Raw genomic sequence first — 22,631 nt, 5'->3', positions numbered from 1 at the left:
CATATTAAGAAATATGCAAAAGTGCATGTGCAAAATGTAAGCCTGCAGCACATTTCAATGAAGTGCTAACAGAAATAGCCTAGTTAATTTACTATGTTCAGTTCACGTGTAACAGTGTAGGAGTGTAAACAATGTTTAGCTCGTAGTAGACTATAGCTTAAACTTGAAGTGCTTCAGTGATATTTTAATTCCATGTGGACTGAGCCAACACCGGTGCTGAGATGAGCGCACTGTCACTTGCACATCAGTGCCAAGGTTTTTAACTGGCAAACACTGGATGAACAATGGATTTTTTGAAGTGGCGCCGACAAAATAGAACTGAATCTTAATTTAGGTGGTAGCAAAGTGCGATGCTGGTGTGCAGAGTTGTATTGAGGACAGAATCTAATGTAATTGAATGTCGAAGGGGAAGTGCGCCGCACTCATGTCACTCGTGTCTACATTACTTAAAGTGGAAATGAAGCAGTCAAATAAAACAGATGTCTATAGCACTAGTTAAATATTTAAATATACCATAAATACAAATAAAGTTGGAAATATGACCCGTTATTCAGAATAAAGCACAAACAAGTTGCATTCATTTCAGCCTCATATCATTCCGCAAGACGTCTGTTCGATTATTGCAATGGGATTTCATTGAAAGTGAAAGTCAGCTAGTAAGATGCCACGCAACACCGGAAACTGTCAAGTTCTAACTGTGTGGCCAATTATTTATTTTGTCAGCGGAAGCCACAAAACAGTAGAAAAATATTTTTTAAAGACCCATTGTGTTAATTTTCTTTTCTCGATTTGTCAAGTAGCCGTATAATAATAAGCGGGATAATGTATCCGCTGTGCGTCGGGGTTCTGTTTGCCCTGTCAGGACTTATTTTCCTATAATTACCGCTGGACAATACATTATCCCTTACATATTTGTTGTCCTGCATGTCTACATGGTTGCCTAATAAAATGTAGATCATAGATAGATAGATAGATAGATAGATACTTTATTGATCCCCAGGGGAATTATATAGCCTATCACAGTTGTAAATAGAACAGCAAAATTTCATGTGCATTAGTGTGACCAGTGAAAATTAGTCAGACTCAATATTAGCAGATATTAGCAGAGGAAACACCTGAATTTTGTTTGGAAGTCCTCTGGAGAGTGTCATAACTGGATATGTCAGTGATGACTTAAATTCCTGTTTATGCACTTCATGTAGCTAAGAGAGACAAATGCTTTTTAAAAACAAAATATCCAATATGTCAAGCTTGGTCTGAGCAACATATGTGCCACATTGTAGAAAAAAAATAGAATCCAAAATCAAGGACGTTATTTATGTTTTTTTAGGAGGAAGAAAAAAGACGACCAAATTCAACTATGTAAAAAACTTACCAATTGCTTTTGTGTAGTAGTTGAAAGCTTCTGTGTAGTCCTTCTTGACATAGTAGGCATTACCTTGCTCTTTAAACACCTCTGCTTCCCTAGAAATGAAAATGCAAAGCAAATACAAAGTTATTAATTATCATGTTATAGGCCTACCTGAGTCACTGATTTGTTTTAGAAAGAAAGGCCATGTTACATTAATCCATTTAGGCCGGGAAAGCATTGGCGCATTTCTACCATTAAAGCCGGGAGCGCTGTTGCGTAATTCTACCATTGAGGCCGGGAAAGCGTATACGTCGATTTCCGCGTATAAGGTTTTTTTTGCACCAATTATCGGCCTCTGGGCCAATGAAATGCATCGTCATGTTCCTCGTGACATTGTTTTGAAATTTCTTCGAGCAAAGCATGGAGGACTTTGATAGCGAGGAGATTTCGGAAGGTATGATTTTGAGGTGATTCTCGGCTTCGATGACATTATTGCTGATGACTTTGAACGCGCTCTCCCCTCCCTAATGTTACCTGCTTTTGACATAGCCCTGGTAGGCTACAAAACTTGTACCCTACTTATTCTGTTTGTCTAATTGATGGATTTAACCCCGATTCGGATTAGGCTACACCTGCTTTTAAAAGGCGGAACATCACTGCAAAACGTGCGCTGTATTATGTAGCCACTCTGCGTCTTTTTATGTGCACGTTCACATTAAATCCATTTCACTAACGTTATCAAGAGAATACCGTAAAGTTTTATTTTGAGCACTTTCTAGGTCTCACTCATTGGATCAAAATAACAGAAATAGCGAACTCCAAGTTATGGTAGGGTAAGCTATAAGCACATAGCCCGTTAAACATGACCAAGTCAATGGGACAACACACAATGCCACGGTAACCTACCTAGGCTATGGAATTGAGAATGAAAGCTAATTACTTTCACGTTTTTTCTCAAAGTGACAGGCACTCAATTAGACCTACATATCACCACTGTAATGTCATTAAAGACAAGTGCAATAGTTTAAAAATCAATATGTATTCAAATTACTGAATATTTTTAGCTATAAGTAATTATGCAGATCATAAAATACTAACAAAATATATACAGTTTATGAATTCAAAATATTAAATAGAAACATGACAAGCCATCATTTTGTGTGTGTATGGAGGGTTGAGCAGAGACTAGGATCACCACTACTGTGAATAATCACACAGTATTCATTATTACTGATAAGTGTCAAGGTGGTGGTGGCCCCAATTTGCCTATGTTTTTGTAATATAATAAACACAGTTACACTTTTTGAAACTATTTCAGCTTGTGTAGGCCTATCAGTAATTTCTGAACATACCAATAATACATATAACCAGGCAGTAGATGTCAACCAGAATGAGAAGCTGTAGAAAATGCACTGGTTTCTGATAAAATAGTGCTGTTCCTGCACTGACACATTACATGTTTTATTTTTGTGAAGGTGTAACTGAATAAACCCAATTTCTTAGCAAAGCCACAGGTATAAGCTCTCAAATACTTTTTAAATTTTGTTCCTATCTGCTACAGAGGCTGAGAAATCAATCATTAAGTAGGTGTTGACACAATTGCTGAATTTCCAGAAAAACTTCAGGTTTTAGGGGGTTTTCTGAAATCACCCTTAGGTTTTACAGGCATTTTTTCCAGGCGTTTTAGGCCTAAATGGGTTAAATACAGAACTTTAGAGTAACGTGTGGTGCAATGTAAATCTGATGCAGTTCCTAACACATTTAATGTAGACATTTTCTATAAATTAAAGTAAGCCTATTCTATAAAGGTGGCATAGCCTGCTTTCAAATAAAAAGTTCAGAAAGAACCAAGGACTCAGATATTTTTTATCACACCCTGGTGTGAAACAAAAGACCAAGAAATCCCAGAATTTTGTGACTTAATGGCATGGGATAAAAATGGAAGACAAGTAGGACTGCAAGATTTTGGGAAAATATCTAATTGACAGATTTTGCAATTGCGATTTCATTTGCAATATACTTTTTGAAGTATACTTTTTGAAGTCAAGCTTCAGTTCAATATTACAAGTTGGGCCACCTGTGATTGTTGAGCATGCCTTGTGCGCGAGAAGCACATCACTCTTGTCTGGTGGTGGAAGTTAACCAAGTACTTTGTTACTGTACTTAAGTAAATTTACCACAGATCTGTACTTTACTTAAGTATAGGATTGGGTATCGTTTGAGTTTTATCCGATACCAGTGCCTAATCAATACTTTTAAAACGGTGCCGCTTGCCATGGAACTGCCAGGTCATGCAGTGTTTCCTCTAGGATTTTTTTAAGCAGTGGGGGCAGGCCTGTCCGAACCCCCCCCCCCCCCCCCCACCGTCCCCCCGTCCCACGGAACTGACAACTGACACTTCGCTGCAACACAAACAGTTATATGTATTCACCTCTATTCACACACAATGAGGCATTATTTTCAGTTGTGATTGAGCTGTATATTTGAAGAATCTACAACAGGTCTGCACAATGAATTTTCAAAGGCAATTGCGACTATTGTGCGTCTGCCCCATTTCTGATACCGTGGGGGAAGAAAATTAAACCGTGGGGGGCCGCCACTATCAAATCAACATAGAGGAAACACTGTCATGAACAACGGCATTTGTAAGCAACCTAATCTAACGTCGAGGGACTCTGCTTTCATGTTCATTCAGCGTTTACCCAAATGCTTGAAGAAATTTGGAGGTGTGGCGATGACATCATCAATATGCAAGTATGCGGTTTCGCTGTCCAAACGAACTCGCAAGGGCTAAGGTTTCAGATTTTTCCACCCTGGGACCAGGTTTCAAAAAAGTGCGGTTTCGGGCAGTGCGTTTACAGGATTCGTTTGGACGATCGGCCAAGACGATGCAAAACCTGTTTGTTTGGTATTTACTTTGAACGTCAACAGAAATGACTTCATGCAGGAACTCATAGTGCACCTTTAAAAATAATAATGAATGAAATTCAAAAGGGATTATGGAAGATTGACAGCCCTAGTGCACAGTAATGTAACATTTATTCACCATAAATGAATAAAGTTGAAGTGGCTGCAATGTGGGCTATGTTTAACCGTTTATTTGCAGTACCATGTTACTTACACGACATGACCCAGTGTCCTTGCAAGGCTATCTAGCACAGCTTATATTATTATATCAGTGAATCACGAGTTGCGTGCAGTCCAATGCTGGAGACGCATCTCGTTCGCTTTGGATGGGCTTACATCATCCGTTGCCGAACTGAATTGTGGGTCCGTTGCATCACATTGCTCCCGTTGCCCCCATAGACAGTAAAAGAAATGGACAAACAGACTCCGTCGTTTTCAATGGGAGGGCACGGAGTCAAATAGAACGATTTTTCAGTTGGTCCCCCCAGTACGGCGCAGACTCACACTTAACTTTGTGACAGCCATCGAACTGAATCTTGTAACTCATATGATAGATACACAGAAATTCTTGTCACACTTCCTTCGCCTTCAAAGTCATCAAAGTTAAACATTTATTTATGTATTATTATTAATATCATCCTCACCAAGTCGTGTTAATGTTGAGTGTAGTGTTTATGTGGATTACACAGAAGCTACAATATCGGCACAGGATATATGTTATATGAAGTTATGGTATTTCAAAAAAATCCTAGAATGAATGGGCTTCTATGAGAGTTAGCAGAGAGGTGGTCCCTCCAGCCTACGTCGATTCTTCTACTTCCGGGAATTCGCCTGCCCCCTTGGGTTGCCCCTGACGAAAAGTTAAACTTTTGCTGCACCGACGGAGAGCAACGGAAGGCACAGGCCAATCAAATTACGGCTATAGGCCTACTTCAAGGGTTTGCATAGTAGGCTACACACCCTCGACCATCGGGACCACCCACTGACATGCGGTGAAATAACGCAACTGTGTGTAAGCACCCTATGTTTGTCCCCCGACAAAAGCTAGATATTAATTTTTATATGTGTCTCCATGTCACACTGGAGTCTTTAGACGGATACTAAATGAAATCAGGTCTGTGGCTCTCCAAAAGAGCCTCTTGGGATGTAAATTTTAGACAGACAGACTTACAGCTACCATTGAAGTTCTAGTCAACTCTGGTCTGAGGTTGTCGGACTTAGCAACAGTAACTAAGGGGGGCGGGACTTAGCTAAGGGTCAATTGAAATACCATTGAAATTCTGTTGGTCTATGGACAATATTTCAGCATTGATTCAATATTAAAACAGGGTGCAAAACTGAATCAGAGTTCGATGTTAATTCAATGACTTAACGTTAACATAGTTTCAATGACTGTTTGCTATCTGGGTACTGACTATTCAAATGCACCCAATCTGAGCAGACAAGCAGTTACCATCAGGCTGTAGGTTGTCCGAAATCTTCGGCCCTAATATGTTGTAGTGTGAGCCCAGCATAAGTTTATTAAGCGTTTAAAAGGTGCCTGAGCAAGAGTTGGACATCTGTTATGGTAAACTACAGCGGGCGGCACTGCGCACAGATATTATTGAGGAGTGCTGCAGCTTCACCTCTCCTACTGTCGGAAAGTGAAAAAGCAACAGCTAATAGATTAGTAATGTAAATTAGAACACCGGAAGTAACTAACGTTACCACAACCACAGACTGATGTTTTTGAATGGCAATCGGCTGCGACATCCGTTTTATCTAACGTTAGATGCTATGATATGTAAGGTTAGGTTACCTTTCCTTGTGGGGAAAAGGGCCCCGTCTCCATTGTTCTGGTTCAGAACTAAATCATTAGCCAGTTAAGGCAGCTAGCTGTAGTCAGATGGTCACCATTTCCAATAGTATGTAGCCTACAAATGGAGTTAACGTAGCACTTGATTCGCCAAACTTGGTTAACGTTAGCTGGCTAGCTAGCAAGACAGGCCAAAAACGTGTCTTCAACACGCAGTCTTTTGTGAGGCTGAGACTAGCTGACAGCTAATAACCAGGCAAACAGCATTGAAAGAAATCTTCTATGGAACAAACAGGAGTTGCTCTGCATATGAGTGCTCGCCAACTATCTGACTGGCTACTTTTAAGCAGCCATTCAGTGGTTTAGCTTCAGCTAAAACAAGGCCACTGGGACCTTGCTAATTCGCGAGCTAACTGCAATGAGTGCTGAAAACAATAACGTTCCGTGTACACACCAACACATAAATAATGTTTCACGTTAACCTCTTGTCAGGAATAGCTCCTCATGTAGTATTACCTTTCCAGATCCTCATCATCGAGTAATTCCATATCTGGATCCATGGGTACATCAAAGTCTACTGACGACATTTTGCTGTGGAAGGAATGGGGGCATGCGCTCTGTGCCTTCGCGGACGCGGACAATAATATCTGTCTGCAGAGCCGCAGTTTCAGACCCGCAGTTTGGAGGACGGTTATACTTGGGGCAGTTTCAACACTCAACGCATGCGCTGCCACTGTATCGGACAAGAGCAGAGAATTTGTGTAGCCTACTTGTTTTTTTGTTACACTTCGGAGTTAGGCTACGTTAAACATGAATAACCCTATCTGAATCTTCAGTGATATCAGGTACAGCTCATTATGACTTCTAATTAAGTAAGAACACTATCACAATAAACCTAACAAAACATAACCGCAATAGGCCTACTGCTGCTTGTTTAAGGGGTGTGAACACGCTTTGCCGCTTATAAAACCCAGGGTGTACTATGTTTTCATAAAAACGCAGCCGTTTTTTCACTTTTTACCTTTTTTCAGCTCAGGACGCCTCCGCAAAAATAAAAGGCACAGCAGGCGCAAAAACGCGATCGAGGCGCTCTAGGCGCAGAGCTTACTGCCAATAAGAAGCAACATAAAAAAAATGCGCAGCTCACTGCAAAAAAGCGTCCTGTCTGATCGTTCCCTTATAGTAGGGGGGCCTATGTGTCTAATTTGGGGGCTTGTGGGATTCGCATGTTAATTTTTGGAGAGTAGTATATCTTTGTTCTAGGGGTTCTTAAGAGTAAAAAAACATGTCTCCATTTTTTTTGAAGGTTTTGAAGGACCCAAATCAAAGGTGAAATTCAGAAAAGTTCAGATTTGGTGTTTTGTCCATAAACCTCACATTGCTGGTATTATAGCATATGGGTTTGGTGCCAAAAAGCAAAGATATTCTACAAGGTAGTGTGCAAAAGTGGGCCACATAAACAAAATAACATTAGGCTGATGATTGATCTCTTTAACAAGAAATTGTGCCTAAAATTCGCAAAATTGTCCACTTAAAAAATAATACTTCAATATCAATACTATCAATTCATGCCTATTAATGTGCTTGAGTGTAGGCCTAGCCTGCTCTGTCAGTTCTTGTCTACACCCATCAGAGCACAAAGTGCAGAGATCTCTGTTAAATCAAGTTTAACAGACTTTTACATAGTACCAGCTGAAGTCTGAAAGGCCTTCCGTAGCCTATGTAAGTGTGTAGAAAAGAAAGGGTAAAGGATCAGATAGACAAACAGACATGTGTGTGTGTGTGTGTGTGTGTGTGTGTGTGTGTAAGAGAGAGAAAGAGAAAGAGAGACACTACCAGCCTGGAAGGATTATGAACTTTAAGGCCCCTGGGCCCAGATGTATTAAGGGCCCCCCACTAATTGTTGCGGGGGACATTTTTTAAAATTTATTTGATGTGATTTCCTGTATTCTGGTGCATTTTGGGGATGGCCAATACTTTAATTCAATCAGATTCATAGCCTATGTGTTGATATGATGTGTTGATATTGAGGCAATGATTCCATGCAATGGCTTGGGCCCCCTGACTCCTTGGGCCCCTGGGCTTAGGCCCGGTAGGCCTGTGCAGTAATCCATCCCTGACTACCAGTGACAGTTGGCTGATGATAGGCAGTGATAGAATTTAGAATATCGAATAACCTGAAGCACATAGTGCTCTGTTCTTCATGGTTGGTGATATTAGTGACCTTCTAGCCTTCTACATTTGAGCAAGCACATTTTCAGTTCATGGTGGCACAGTCTTAGGTTATATTCTGAGGTGTGTCTTTCTGTTAGTCAGGTGATGGCACACATATTCTAAAAGAAACAGATTTTGGGCTATGTATCCAGTGGCAGATATGTGTGGACTGGTGAATGACCCATCATTAGAGACATATGCCAAATTTCTTGTTTTTGTCCATGAGAGAGTATGGAGATGGGGATCAGCCAACGATTACATTGTTACAGTACAGTTATTTTACAACAGAACAAAGCAGTTTGGCACAGGAATTGCTACAAATCCACCTGTAACAGTGAGCATCTGCAGCATGCAAGATTCCCTACTAGAAATCATGTGAAGCAGGCAGGACTTCAGAAAAGACGTGGTAGACCATCTTCTGAACCTGCAGCAACACCTGCAACTGCATCCAGTCCATCTAGAGGGACTTTGTACACTTGTTCAGCAGCAGCTGCTGGCAGCATAGAAGTGCTTCTTCTGTCAGAAGCAGACAAAAGAGCGTCTTCATGAGGTGTCCTCTTTCAATGCAGGCAACCAACCAAGAACTATAAGTAATATTTTGAAGTCAATGACTTTTAACAGGTAGCCAGTGGAAAGATGCTAGGATGGGGGAAGGGCTTAATAACAGATGTCTTAAATGACTGCGGTACATGCCCTGATAGAATTATTTATAATCTAGAGCAAAACATTATCCAGGGAGGGGAGACCAGTCTTAAGAAGGTGAGTACAAATAGGGTTTAGTAGACTAGTTGTAAATTATGATGAGGAAATTGTGGAGGTGAGATCTAATATGTTGGGTATATGTAAATGAATTAAATGTTGTTTGAGGTCTCATCTGTGATTCTGTGATTTTGCTATCTTTCAGCAATGGAGTATGTGTATTGGGTGAAACTGATTGGTTACTGATCTTATCTCTAATTGTTTGACATACAATCATAATACTGACATACAATCATACTGTTGAAAATAAGAAAATAACTGTTTTGTGAACTTTATTCAACATAGCCAGTGATTTAGGCGAAATTTATGGTGTTAATTATAGTGAAATATACAATTTCACCAAAATAGGGTTAAAACAGGTAAAAAAAATGGAGACATAATTTTTCTCCATGTTCAATGACCTCTAAAGACAGTCCAACCACTCTCCAAAAATTAGCATTTCAATCCCACAGAAACCACATAGGCCTCCTGACTATTAGTCTTTAGGACCTGATACCTGTTAGTCATGTTACCATTTTTACAGGCCTTCCAGACCTCAGATCACAGGAGAAAGACTTAGGCCTACTAACAAAACTCCCTAATGGCCTCCTTACACCAAACAACATTGACAAGATTTGGGAAAGATTCTTGAAAGATTGGAGTCTTTTGCGTAAAGCTTGAATGGGGGGCATTAGTTAAAAGACTACAATATTTCAAGAATCTTTCCCAAATGTTGTCAAAGTTGTTTGGTGTAGGGTGGCCATAAGAGGTAAAAATATGGTGAAGCAGCTTAGGCCTAACTGTGCAGTCCTGGAACGCACTTCCTGGGGACATAAAACATGCTCCAACTGCAACCAATTTTAAAACCAGGTTATTAGGCCTACAGCGCTGCACTGTTATTCGTAGGACTCTTCTTATTACAGTGCACAACAATTATTATGACCGCCGCTAGCGAAGCTAGCGAAGCTACTTTTTCCTAAATAACTACCTGAACCGTGGCACTGAGGATGAAGAATCTTTTATGGTATGTTGGTCTCAAGGGCCCACATCAACCTGGCCCATAATCACTCATTTGTGATTTGCACCCCCTCGGTAAAAAATGAAAATGCAATATTATTCTGCTTTAATCGCCCCTATCTTCAGTTAAGATGTTCAGAAATGCACCAAATTTTATGTGTATGATTGACCTGGCATTCTCTGGGGGTATGCCAAGTTTCGTAGAATTTCATCCATGGGGGGGTCCTAAAAAAATTAGGTTATGTGTACATTTAGTGACTGTACACTCATTGGCCTGTAGATGGCGGTGCACACATATACACATGCACACACACACAGGCACCCACATACTATCGGTATTAGAACGGCCGATACATAATTAGAAATTCAGTAGGATTAAAAGAAAGCCAAAATAAATATTCATCATCATCATCATGGCTGCATTTCCAGTATTGGCGATAAGTAGTCGTTTGTCCACTAGATGGCGCATCGTTGCAGTGAGACGTAATTTTGTTGGAAGTTAAAAGTGGGTTGGAAAAACAATGGACGCTTCCTACAAGGAATGTTTACCGCAGAGAACGTCTAATAAGGATAGGACAATGTTCACATGAAATGTAATTCCCATTTCTTCTTGAAGCCGAAATAAATCTGAGGATGTTTATCGGACATGCTTGGTTTTTACAGCAGGTACGTTAATCTTATAATATCAATAAGGACCTACCTAGGTAATGTTACCGTTAGCGTTGGTTGAGTGATGGAGGCCAATTTGATTGATTGCATTTGTAGAAAACTATAAATGTGGTTATACCAAGCAAATTGATAGCAGCACTGTAATTGTATCTTTCGACTGTCATTTGTTGCACGTGCTACAAAAATCATTCTGTGCAATGGAAGATTTACCAACGTTACACCGGTCTGATACAGTTTTGCCTATACATGCGTGAGACTGAGACACCTGTTTATTTTGTTTTAAGTGCGTGCAGGGTGTGAGAGGGGAATCGATGTGCTTTGATTCCAGCTTGGTAGTTGTAGTCTGTGAAATTAAAAAGCATGTGTGTGTGAAGTATCCAAACAATGACACCTTCATTTCATTATGGCTGCTTTAGCAACACACCTTAAACTACTGTGTAGTGGGTCCCATTTAGAAGTGGCTACTTCATTCGCGCTTTCCTTGACTCATGGAGCTGCGTGAATTGTATTACAACTTTTCGCCACGATATGGCAGTTTAAATCCGCTTGATACTGTAAGGCGTAAGCCATTGGTTTCCAAAGGAGATTTGATTTGTGTCGCCAGCATAGCCTATTGACAATTTATGTTGTAAATAGGCCTACCTTATAAGCCTACCTGTAGCTTAGGGAAGCTAACAGCTGTCTATTAGGATCTAGTTTGTTAGTTACAGTTTTGTCATAACTCCCTGATGCATTTTTGCATTTAGAATAGCCAGAGCGTGGATATCTCAATCGGAAAATTAAACAATATCGGGTGCCTATGGACTAGGCTGTGAACCCAGCCTGATCTGCCCGCTATTTATTTTTTGATTTCTTAAAAGATTGAGCTTAGTCTGGTGAAAGCCAGACTAGCCATGGACCTCAGTTACACAATGCAAGGGAACATGAATCAGCCTATATTTGCACGAACAATAACGGACAACAGCTCTTCAACTTTGGCCCGTTAAAATGTGTATGAACAGTCTAGCGACGTATTTCATCAAGGCCCATTTGGACATGTCAGTTATTTGCACCACTGGTTAGATGTAAAACAGCATTTTGTTTCAGACTACTGTTAGCCTACTTAATTTGTGCATTAACAATAACGTTTCAGACTTAATTTGTGCATTGACAATAAAGTATTACATGAACTAAAGATGACTAAAATCTTATGTAGAAGAAGAAACATTCACAAAAAATCCATCCATCCAAAAATGACCTTTGTTTTTGATAGCTTTGAAAACGGCATGGAACTGACAGAGATGTTTTTGTTTATTTATAAATAAATAAATAAATAAATAAATAAAATTATGCTGATACCTTTTGCTTTTCCCAAATACAATGTAGCCTACAGGTGTAAGTGACCTTTCATCAATCCAGTTGCAATGGATGAACTGTGATGAACTGCCCTACTTGTGATTGTTTAGAGATTTTGGCTTTGGATTTCTTTGGCTATTCTACAATCTATTCACCTTTTCAGCACCAGTAGGCTACTTTCTGTGCAGCCGCACACACACACTCAGGCATGCCAAACAAGCATACACAAAAGTTTCAAGAGTGGGGGATGGAGTAAAATATGGAGACAAATTGAAGTGTGCTTTATTTTCGCGGAACGGATGTACAGGACTGAGCGGCGGTCATATTTTGTACCGCTATGCGGTACATCTAGTTCCATTGTTAATTAGCAGAATTATTAAAGGAATTATCCGGAGTAAAATGCACTTTAGATCGATTTCCGGATGATTGGGGGTACATACGTTGAGTTGACATCAAAATTATGTAATTCGGATGTGTTTTGAGAAAGTTCGATTGTACCGTTTTCAGTCACAACTCGTAGCCTGGAAGTGAGCGGGGCATTTCAATTGCGCCGCTACAAAACGCTATTTCTATACCTCTTCTACAGTTCCAAACAACATAACACTTTACGTGGTAGTGAGTAGAGGGTCCCTAAAGCCAAACCGAAGTATCCCGAGGTCTTTATGTGGTCGAATAGAGAGTCCAGAATGAATTTCATCAAGCCAGTACCTTTCCGGGAATGTTGCCATCTTTGCCGCCACCTTGAGGGGAAAGTCCGTAGGAGTCTTATTGCTGTGTAACACGCTCTGGAAATTCACAATTTCGTCGCCGTTTTAAAAAAAAAAACATAGTCCAGTCCATACAACTTCATTTCAATTTCGAAAGAAATACTGGACTATGTTTTTTTTTTTTTTTAAAAACCGCGACGAAATTGTGAATTTCCAGAGCGTGTTACAACACACTCAGCAATAAGACTCCTACGGACTTTCCCCTCAAAGTGGCGGCAAAGATGGCAACATTTCTGTATTTTCATTTTCATCAAACATTTCATGGTTTACTTTAGGAGATTTCGTCAGTTTTTATAATAGAGTTCTGTAATATATTGGTTTTATAAGGGTTGCCTAGACAATCCACTTGGAATTTCATAGTTAGTGCTGCGGCCTATCACGCACGCAGCAGAAATGATAATTGCAAACTTTGTCGATGGACATAAACTGTGTTCTTTTGGCCTAATAATGATACAAATAATATAAAAATGTCAGTTTGCGATTTGGGAACGCATATTTGAGTGATATCATACATTACTTGGGCTAAAAACAACAACTACAAAAAAACAGCTATTTCCTGGGATTCCCGGGAAATGCGTCGTCTTTTCCCGGGATTTGATACATCTTATTTTCGGGAAAAATATTAAACCCTATAGCCTAGGCTATCTGAATAACTGACATCTCAAAATCTGCCTGGAGCCAAACAGTTCTTTTACAACCGACCACCGAAAACAGAAGGTTGAGGTTGATTCCTAGTTGATTCCCAATAAAAATCAAGAAAATCAAGCAATGCATTGTTTTCAGGGAAAAATATCTTGCCATTTTATTCTTACAAATCTCCATGATTCCTTTTAGTCCATGCGCCACAGGCCCAAAAAGGGGCGTGTCACTACTACTTGGGGGGGGGGGGGGGGGAGGGCAAATTCTCACTATATTTTTCTGAAAGCTACATATCTCTGGAGTATAAAATGGTATGATAGCAAGTTGGTTCTTGTAGCTTTGTGGCTGTACAGGCCTTCAAAGTTGACCTCTTATTTGAAAAAAGGAAATTCCGCCTATTGGCTTTTTTTGGTTAAACCACTCAGAGCCCAGAAAATAATCCAAACCTCATTATTACTGATGCATATGTGGTGTTTGATGTTGGCATACATATTTTGAATCATTATGTGATTTTGCCCTTCATTTTGGTTGATAAAATTCAAGATTTATGTGTAATAATGTGCAAATCTACGCTTTCAGAGACACAACGTGTTGCAGCACTAATTGAAATGCCCACTACCTCATTAATCAATGTATTTCTACCTTCCTACCTCCCAGCAGAGACTTTACTATTTGTAAATGTACTATTCGGAAACACCCCCCCAAAATTCAGTAAACTAGATGTACCGCAGAGCGGTACAAAATATGACCGCCGCCCAGTCCAGCACATTTTTTCCACAAAAAGAAATCACGCTGAAAGGCCTATATGATTTTAACTGTCTCACTAAATTGCATTATCCACACTCAATTCTCACTGGTATCTGTTAGACAACAAGTACCAAAACATGATTAGTTCATAGATGAAGGGTTCAGATGCAAAAGCCTCTAAATGTCACCTATGTCAAAAATGAGATAAAGATGGTGAGGGGATGCTCTCCACACATAGGGTGTATTCGAAACGGGAGACAGCTGCCTATTGCCTCCCTCCCTACATAGAGAGCTGTCTCACTAGATATGACTTTGGATTAAATACATCTTTTAAAAATGAGCGTAGCACTCTAGAATCTTTGGTTAACACTACGGTATGACGTTAGCAAAGGCCTGACGTTAAACTAAATTAGCTTACGTAAGCTAGCAGGCTAACGGTATAAATTAGTTTTACGGCCGGCAGATATATCAGACCAGACGCTATTAATGGTTACAACAATGGCATAATCAGATAGTAAAATGTTTATTTCTAATCTGTAATCTACAAATCTAAGCAAAATAAGGTCACACAAATGACATTTTAAACAGATTCAGCAGCCATTACAGATGTCATCCGCCATGTTTGTTTACCTTTCACAGCTGTTTCAGACGTTGCCGCAAGGGATTATGGGTAGGAGGGAGCATGAAGTGTGCATCGATGCTGCCTTCAAAAATGACCGTTATTTGGGAATTCTAAGATATCTGAAAAGGCAGCAGAATTTGTTTTTTCGGTTTCGAACCACACTTGCTGCCTTGCTCCCCAGTTAGATATCTTAAAAGGCAGCAACTTTAGCCGTTTGGAACACACCCATAGTATACGTTAATCAAATAATTTAACTTCTAAACCCACTAAATACCACTCTCTTCCTGGTCTGAAATATCGATTTATAGGCAAAAACCTATAGGAGCCTGAATTTAAATGCTCATTTAAAAGAAAAGTGGTCAGACGGATTTAGAGGGTTTTGCATCTGAACTCTTCAGATTTTACATGTAAAATTCATTTTATACAACCCCACCTCCATCTTGCCTGTTCATAATTCTGAGAAATTCTTGATTGTTTGTGTTATGTTATGTGTGTGGGTGTGTGTGTGTGTGAGTGTGTGTGTGTGTGTGTGTGCGTGCTTGTGTGTGTGCCTGCGTATGTGCCTGTGCATGCAAGCGTACATATGTCTACTGTGTAGGTGTCATACGTATGATTACTGTGAATGTATGTGTGTGTGTGTGTGTATCTGTTTGTGCACATAATTAGAGTAATTGCATCACAGGTGCTAAAATGATCTACATTATACATTTCAGTTGTACTTTTGACTAATAAGAATGTGGGAATGAGATGTAGATGAACTGGTTAATGAAAATATTTATACTTTACACATTGTTATCATTAATTATTATGACCGCCGCGCAGCGAAGCGGCGGTCATATAGGTTTAGTCAGATTTTTTTTTTTTCTTTTTTTTTTTTTTTTTCGCATGCCCAAATTTCCGTCAATGATTCCCGGGACACTGAAAGACCGGGGTACACGAAACTTGGTGGGCATGTAACCCCACATGGATAGAATGGAACCATCGTTTTTCTGTAGCCCATCTGTAGCCCCCCCTCTGGACTGGACCCCCCGAAAGGAGGGTAGGGCAGACACAGTTTTCTGTGAATATCTCGAAAACCGTAGGATTTAGGAGGACCATTTTGTCAACCCATTCCATAACCACTCATTTCATGTATAGCGCCACCTAGTTAAACACAAAAAAGTAAAAATGAGGTGTTGTAATTGAAGGTATCTGTGACCTAACATAGTCAAAACTGCACGAAATTGGAAGTGTAGGATCATTATGACACCCTCTGTATGCACGCCAAGTTTTGTGGAATTCCGTTCATGGGGGGCCACACAATAAATTAATTTATGTTACTATACACCAACTGGCCTGTAGGTGGCCGGAGACTGTTTTCTGTGAATATCTCGAGAACCGTAGGGCCTAGGAGGTCCACCTTTTTTATCTATGTTGGTCTTAAGGGGGCATGTCAACCCATCCCATTACCACTTATTTCATGTATAGCGCCACCTAGTTAAAAATTAAACAGCAAAAAATGATGTGTTTTCATCACAATATCTCTGGCTGACAAGGTCAAAACTGCACGAAATTAAAAGTGTAGGATCATTATGACACCCTCCGAATGCATGCCAAGTTTTGTGTACTTTCGTTCATGGGGGGCCTTACAATAAAACAATTTATGTGTACATTTAGTGATGTACACCAACAAGGATTCCCGGGACACTGAAAGACCGGGGTACACAAAACTTGGTGGGCATGTACCCCCACATGGATAGCATGGAACCGTCATTTTTCGTTTTGATCTGTAGCCCCCCCGCTGGACTGGACCCCCCGAAAGGAGGGTAGGGCAGACACAGTTCTCTGTGAATATCTTGAGAACTGTAGGGCCTAGGATGACCATTTTTTTCCGTATGTTTGCCTCCAGGGGTCACGTTAACCCATTTCATGTGCACACATGTGCACAAACAGATACACACACACACACACATACATTCACAGTAATCATACGTATGACACATACTCACACAGTAGACATATGTACGCTTGCATGCACAGGCACATACGCAGGCACACACACAAGCACGCACACACACACACACACACACACACACACACTCACACACACTCACACACACACACACCCACACACATAACATAAACATAACACAAACAATCAAGAATTTCTCAGAATTATGAACAGGCAAGATGCAGGAGGGGTTGAATAAAATTAATTTTACATGTGAAATCTATGAACTAATCATGTTTTGATACTTGTTGTCTAGCAGATACCAGTGAGAATTGAGTGTGGATAATGCAATTTAGTGAGACAGTTAGAATCATATAGGCCTTTCAAGCGTGATTTCTTTTTGTGGAAAAAATGTGCTGGACTGGGCGGCGGTCATATTTTGTACCGCTCTGCGGTACATCTAGTTATTATTATTATTATTATTATTATTATTATTATTATTAATACTTAAAATTGTCTTTCAGCTGATGTTAAAATCATTTCCATTGAAAAGAAATAATAACTATTTTCCAAGACTTGATCTACAGACATTTACAACAGTTTTAACAGTCTACACAGTTAGATCTGATGAGACAGAAACTGAAATTGGCACTGCATGAAAAGTGTGATTTCCGTCAGTATGCGGCACTGTAGATTGTCGTGGAAGTTCAGTTTAATGGCTGTTCGCGGCAGTTTGCAGGCAATGCCGAAAACTGCCATGAATTGTCAGAAATTGACGTGGTCCTTGCTTGGCAGTCGTCCACCCACGACCCCCCTCCTCCTAATTCTAGGGGAGGCTTTAACATGTAAATGAAAATGCTGTGAGCTATACAAATGCAAATCAGGGTAGCAGGGAGAGTGAACTGTGCATGCTGACATGACTGTGGCCTTTGGTCTTGCTTAAACAACTCCCAGTAATACGCTCAACAGGCAGAAATGATGCTGGGTATGACATGTCTGTTCCCTGCAAGCTCCAATAATGTAACCTGACTTAAAACAGTCGATAGAGTTTAGATTCAGATTTTCCCTTCACACCAACACAATGAGAATTGCAGAGGCAAATATATAAATTATAGTGATAAAGACAATCTTCATTCAGCAAAAATATATGCAAAACTGCATATATTTTTGTTGAATAAAAAATATATACCTATATAAGTGACCCTGCATAGACTGAGAATGTTTTGGACTGTGTAAATAGTCTACCAAGGAAATAGCCAATGTTTTGAACTGTGTAAATAGTCTACTACCAGGGAAATAGATTGGCTATTTCCCTGGTAGTAGACTATTTACACAGTCCAAAACATTCTCAGTCTATACGCCACAGCAGGGTCACTTCAATAAACCACTAAGTCCAACCGTTACGCCCCCACGCCAGCAGGGGAGACACTTCCTCTAGTGAGCAGTGGTTGCACTGTGGTCGCGCTTCCACCAGAACAGCTGATAGGATAAACAACAGTCAGTGTGCGGCGGCAAATTCAGAGAGGAGCATCTCCAAGCCTCGCCTTCCCACAGGCTGCAGCGAGCTGTACTTGGATTCAGCAGAACAGAAAGGCTAGCCTACAGTTTCATTAGGCTACTAGCCTACTTCACGTTATTTGGATGTATGTGGATGTGAATCATAAACAACGCGCCCGCAATCGTCTGCGCTCATTTCTAGAAGAGGGGACCTTTAAACGAGCACTTACCTTTTTGCTTGGAAGAATGGAGAGCATTGGATCTAGTGCCAGATGAGTGGTTACTTGTCTCGCCAGGAGAATGGACATCTGCTTTCGGGAAATCAGAGCCAGCCGTAGCCTACCAGGGTTCACTCCGAGACACATAGGCGCTACCGAGGTGAAGTTAGTTTGATATTTGATATTCGGATATTTGACAGATATTCAAAAAAAAAAAATTATGCTGCCGGTTTCACCCCGTGTTTGCAGACAATGTACAAACAGATGACCTGTCTACTTGCTCCCAGCCGACCGATTCAGGGACTTCTGAATTACCTTCATAGTCTTTTTTGTCAATAGCTTTGACATCATGTGACCTAGTGACTCCAAACCAATTTATGGTCACTGTATGCACACTGTATTTTTTATGAATATTTTAAAGAAAATACATTATTTCATATAAGAAACAGTCTTCTATTTTTCAATACCTCCCAGGTCATGTGACCTAGTGACTCCAAACCAATTCAAAATAGTTATCCTATATGGGACTCATCAGACACATCTCTTTTTATGGTCACTGTATGCACACTGTATTTTATATGAATATTTTAAATATAATACATTATTTATCATAAGAAACGGTCTCCTTTTATTCAATACCTCCCAAGCCATGTGACCTAGTGACTCCAAACCAATGCAGAATAGTTATCCTATATGGGACTCATCGGGCACACCTCTTTTTATGGTCACTGTATGCACACTGTATTTTTTATGAATATTTTAAAGAAAATACATTATTTCATATAAGAAACAGTCTCCTTTTTTCAATACCTCCCAGGTCATGTGACCTAGTGACTCCAAACCAATGCAGAATAGTTATCCTATATGGGACTCATCGGGCACACCTCTTTTTATGGTCACTGTATGCACACTGTATTTTATATGAATATTTTGTGAAAAAAATACATTATTTCCTATATGAATGGTCCTCTTTTTTCAATACCTCCCAATTCATGTGACCTAGTGACTCCAAACCAATGCAGAATAGTTATCCTATATGGGACTCATCGGGCACACCTCTTTTTATAGTCACTGTATGCACACTGTATTTTATATGAATATTTTAAAGAAAATACATTATTTACCATAAGAAACGGCCTCCCTTTTTTCAATACCTCCCAAGCCATGCGACCTAGTGACTCCAAACCAATGCAGAATAGTTATCCTATATGGGACTCATCAGACACACGGGGGTATTGAAAAAGGAGACCATTCCTTATAGGAAACGATGTATTTTCTTTAAAATATTAATATAAAATAGTGTGCTTTCAATGGTTATAGGAAGAGGTGTGTCTGATGAGTCCCATATAGGATAACTATTCTGCATTGGTTTGGAGTCACTAGGTCACATGGCTTGGGAGGTATTGAAAAAAAGGAGACCATTCCTCATGGGAAATAATGTATTTTCTTTAAAATATCCATATAAAATACAGTGTGCATACAGTGACCATAAAAAGAGGTGTGCCCGATGGGTCCCATATAGGATAACTATTCTGCATTGGTTTGGAGTCACTAGGTCACATGACTTGGGAGGTATTGAAAAAAGAGGACCATTCATATAGGAAATAATGTATTTTTTTACCAAATATTCATATAAAATACAGTGTGCATACAGTGACCATAAAAAGAGGTGTGCCCGATGAGTCCCATATAGGATAACTATTCTGCATTGGTTTGGAGTCACTAGGTCACATGACTTGGGAGGTATTGAAAAAAGAGGACCATTCATATAGGAAATAACATATTTTTTTACAAAATATTCATATAAAATACAGTGTGCATACAGTGACCATAAAAAGAGGTGTGTCTGATGAGTCCCATATAGGATAACTATTCTGCATTGGTTTGGAGACACTAGGTCACATGGCTTAGGAGGTATTGAAAAAAAGGAGACCATTCCTTATGGGAAATAATGTATTTTCTTTAAAATATTCATATAAAATACAGTGTGCATACAGTGACCATAAAAAGAGGTGTGCCCGATGAGTCCCATATAGGATAACTATTCTGCATTGGTTTGGAGTCACTAGGTCACATGGCTTGGGAGGTATTGAAAAAAAGGAGACCATTCCTCATGGGAAATAATGTATTTTCTTTAAAATATTCATATAAAATACAGTGTGCATACAGTGACCATAAAAAGAGGTGTGCCCGATGAGTCCCATATAGGATAACTATTCTGCATTGGTTTGGAGTCACTAGGTCAAATGACTTGGGAGGTATTGAAAAAAGAGGACCATTCATATAGGAAATAATGTATTTTTTTTACAAAATATTCATATAAAATACAGTGTGCATACAGTGACCATAAAAAGAGGTGTGTCTGATGAGTCCCATATAGGATAACTATTCTGCATTGATTTGGAGTCACTAGGTCACATGGCTTGGGAGGTATTGAAAAAAAGGAGACTGTTTCTTATATGAAATAAAGTATTTCCTTTAAAATATTAATGTAAAATACAGTGTGCATACAGTGACCATAAAAAGAGGTGTGCCCGATGAGTCCCATATAGGATCACTATTCTGCATTGGTTTGGAGTCACTAGTTCACATGACTTGGGAGGTATTGAAAAAAGAGGACCATTCATATAGGATATAATGTATTTTTTTACAAAATATTCATATAAAATACAGTGTGCATACAGACTATCAAAAAAGGGGTGTGTCTGATGAGTCCCATATAGGATAAATATTCTGCATTGGTTTGGAGTCACTAGGTCACATGATGTCAAAGCTATTGACAAAAAAGACTATGAAGGTAATTCAGAAGGTACTTTTTAGACTGTCCCTAAGGTCGGCTGGGAGCAAGTAGACAGGTCATCTGTTTGTACATTGTCTGCAAACACGGGGTGAAACTGGCCGCATACATTTTTTTTTGAAAATCTGTCGAATATCCGAATATCAAATATCAAACTAACTTCACCTCGGTATAGGACCGACCGGAGCAATGGTAAGATTTAAAGAATAGCCTACTATGCTTTCATTCTGCTGTAGGCTATACGGAAATAGATAGGCTACGTTGATAGATACCGATCTTAACTGAACATTTTGTTTTCACAGAATAACTTTGCCTCTTAATGGGGTCGTGACCTCCTCTTTGCTCGGAGCTGTCTAAGTCATTCAAGCAATTAGGTAAACTCTAGGTTGCTGTCCATTAAGGACCGGTGGGCTGCTCTGGAGTCGAAAAACTGTGCGGGAGAGACAAACTTTAAGAAGAGAAGGCTTGCGGTAAGAATATGTTCGATGACTGCTAGCTAAGCTAAAAGTACCCTAGCCTAAAAGCAAAGCTAAGAGTAGCCTAGTAGCCTTGCAAAAGAACAAGTGAGCAGAACCAGCTTTATTAAAGTGTATTTTTTTGTGTCGTCATTTACAGGAAGCAGTACACCGTCTTCACAACTCGGAGACAAATTGCAGGCGCTACGAACCGGAGCAAGGGTAAGATTTAAAGAATATCCTTTCATTCTGCGGTATAAGGAAATAGATACGTATAGATACCATAGGAAAGATACCGATCATAACTGTACATTTTGTTTTCACAGACTAATCTCGCCTCATAATGAGGCGGTGGCCTCCTATTTGCTCGGAGCAATATCTGCAAGTCCAGATTTACACTATGTTGAAAGACGACATTGTGTGTAAGTGACTTTTTTTTTTTTTTTTACTGTTTCTCCTTCCTTATTTAATGTTACTGTGACTTGCGTTTGATTTTTATTCATACCACTCTCATTTAATTGTTTTCCAGCCGCCTGTAAGACATTACGAGACGGTACGCAGGAGCTTTAGGTATAGACCTCTGAAGTTCGCCTACAAAATAGATCCAAAACGGCCATCTTTGCCCATATAAGGAGATCCGGTTGTTAATTGAAGCTAACTACCTATGGCAAATTGCATTGCAAGTTAGCTCTGGAGTAGCAAACATCTAAGTGTGCCGCCTTCACTTACCGGAGATCACAGTATCCACTCGAAGGCAGAGGACAAAAGTGTGTTCAGGAAAACGTCTGCATTTCAGACTTTTTCATCCCCACGAGACTTTAACAGGTGCGATTATTCGAAATCCCCATGTTATTTTCCCATAGGAAAAATCGCCAGATACCGGATGTCAAAGATGGCAGCTTTTTTGTAGGCGAACTTCAGAGGTCTATAGGC

General features: G+C 39.8%; 1 protein-coding gene and 1 long non-coding RNA gene across 2 annotated transcripts in view; one reads left to right on the top strand and one right to left on the bottom strand.

The window, feature by feature from the left end:
* Nucleotides 1–6,702, bottom strand: part of dnajc7 (DnaJ (Hsp40) homolog, subfamily C, member 7) — a 53,874-nt gene extending 47,172 nt beyond the window's left edge. Inside the window, exons 1-2 of the mRNA XM_076266585.1 lie at nucleotides 6,570–6,702; nucleotides 1,376–1,464 (exon numbers count right to left, since the gene is read on the bottom strand). Of these exons, the coding sequence (XP_076122700.1) occupies nucleotides 1,376–1,464; nucleotides 6,570–6,640 (160 nt within the window). The 5' untranslated portion in view covers nucleotides 6,641–6,702. The remainder of the gene's footprint in view (nucleotides 1–1,375; nucleotides 1,465–6,569) is intronic.
* Nucleotides 6,703–21,653: 14,951 nt separating this feature from the next.
* Nucleotides 21,654–22,114, top strand: LOC143101641 (uncharacterized). The gene is made up of 3 exons (XR_012982503.1): nucleotides 21,654–21,713; nucleotides 21,859–21,920; nucleotides 22,025–22,114. It is a non-coding gene; the product is annotated as an uncharacterized LOC143101641 (long non-coding RNA).
* The last annotated feature ends 517 nt before the right edge of the window (nucleotides 22,115–22,631 follow it).

Source organism: Alosa pseudoharengus, unplaced genomic scaffold, assembly GCF_046254945.1.
Source record: "Alosa pseudoharengus isolate Yale_2024_CS ecotype anadromous, Long Island Sound unplaced genomic scaffold, YU_APseudo_1.1 YU_APseudo_1.1_scf_4, whole genome shotgun sequence".
NCBI classification, from domain to species: Eukaryota; Metazoa; Chordata; class Actinopteri; order Clupeiformes; family Clupeidae; genus Alosa; species Alosa pseudoharengus.
The sequence above is the reverse complement of the archived record's forward strand: the minus strand, read 5'-3'. Positions and strand labels throughout refer to the sequence as shown.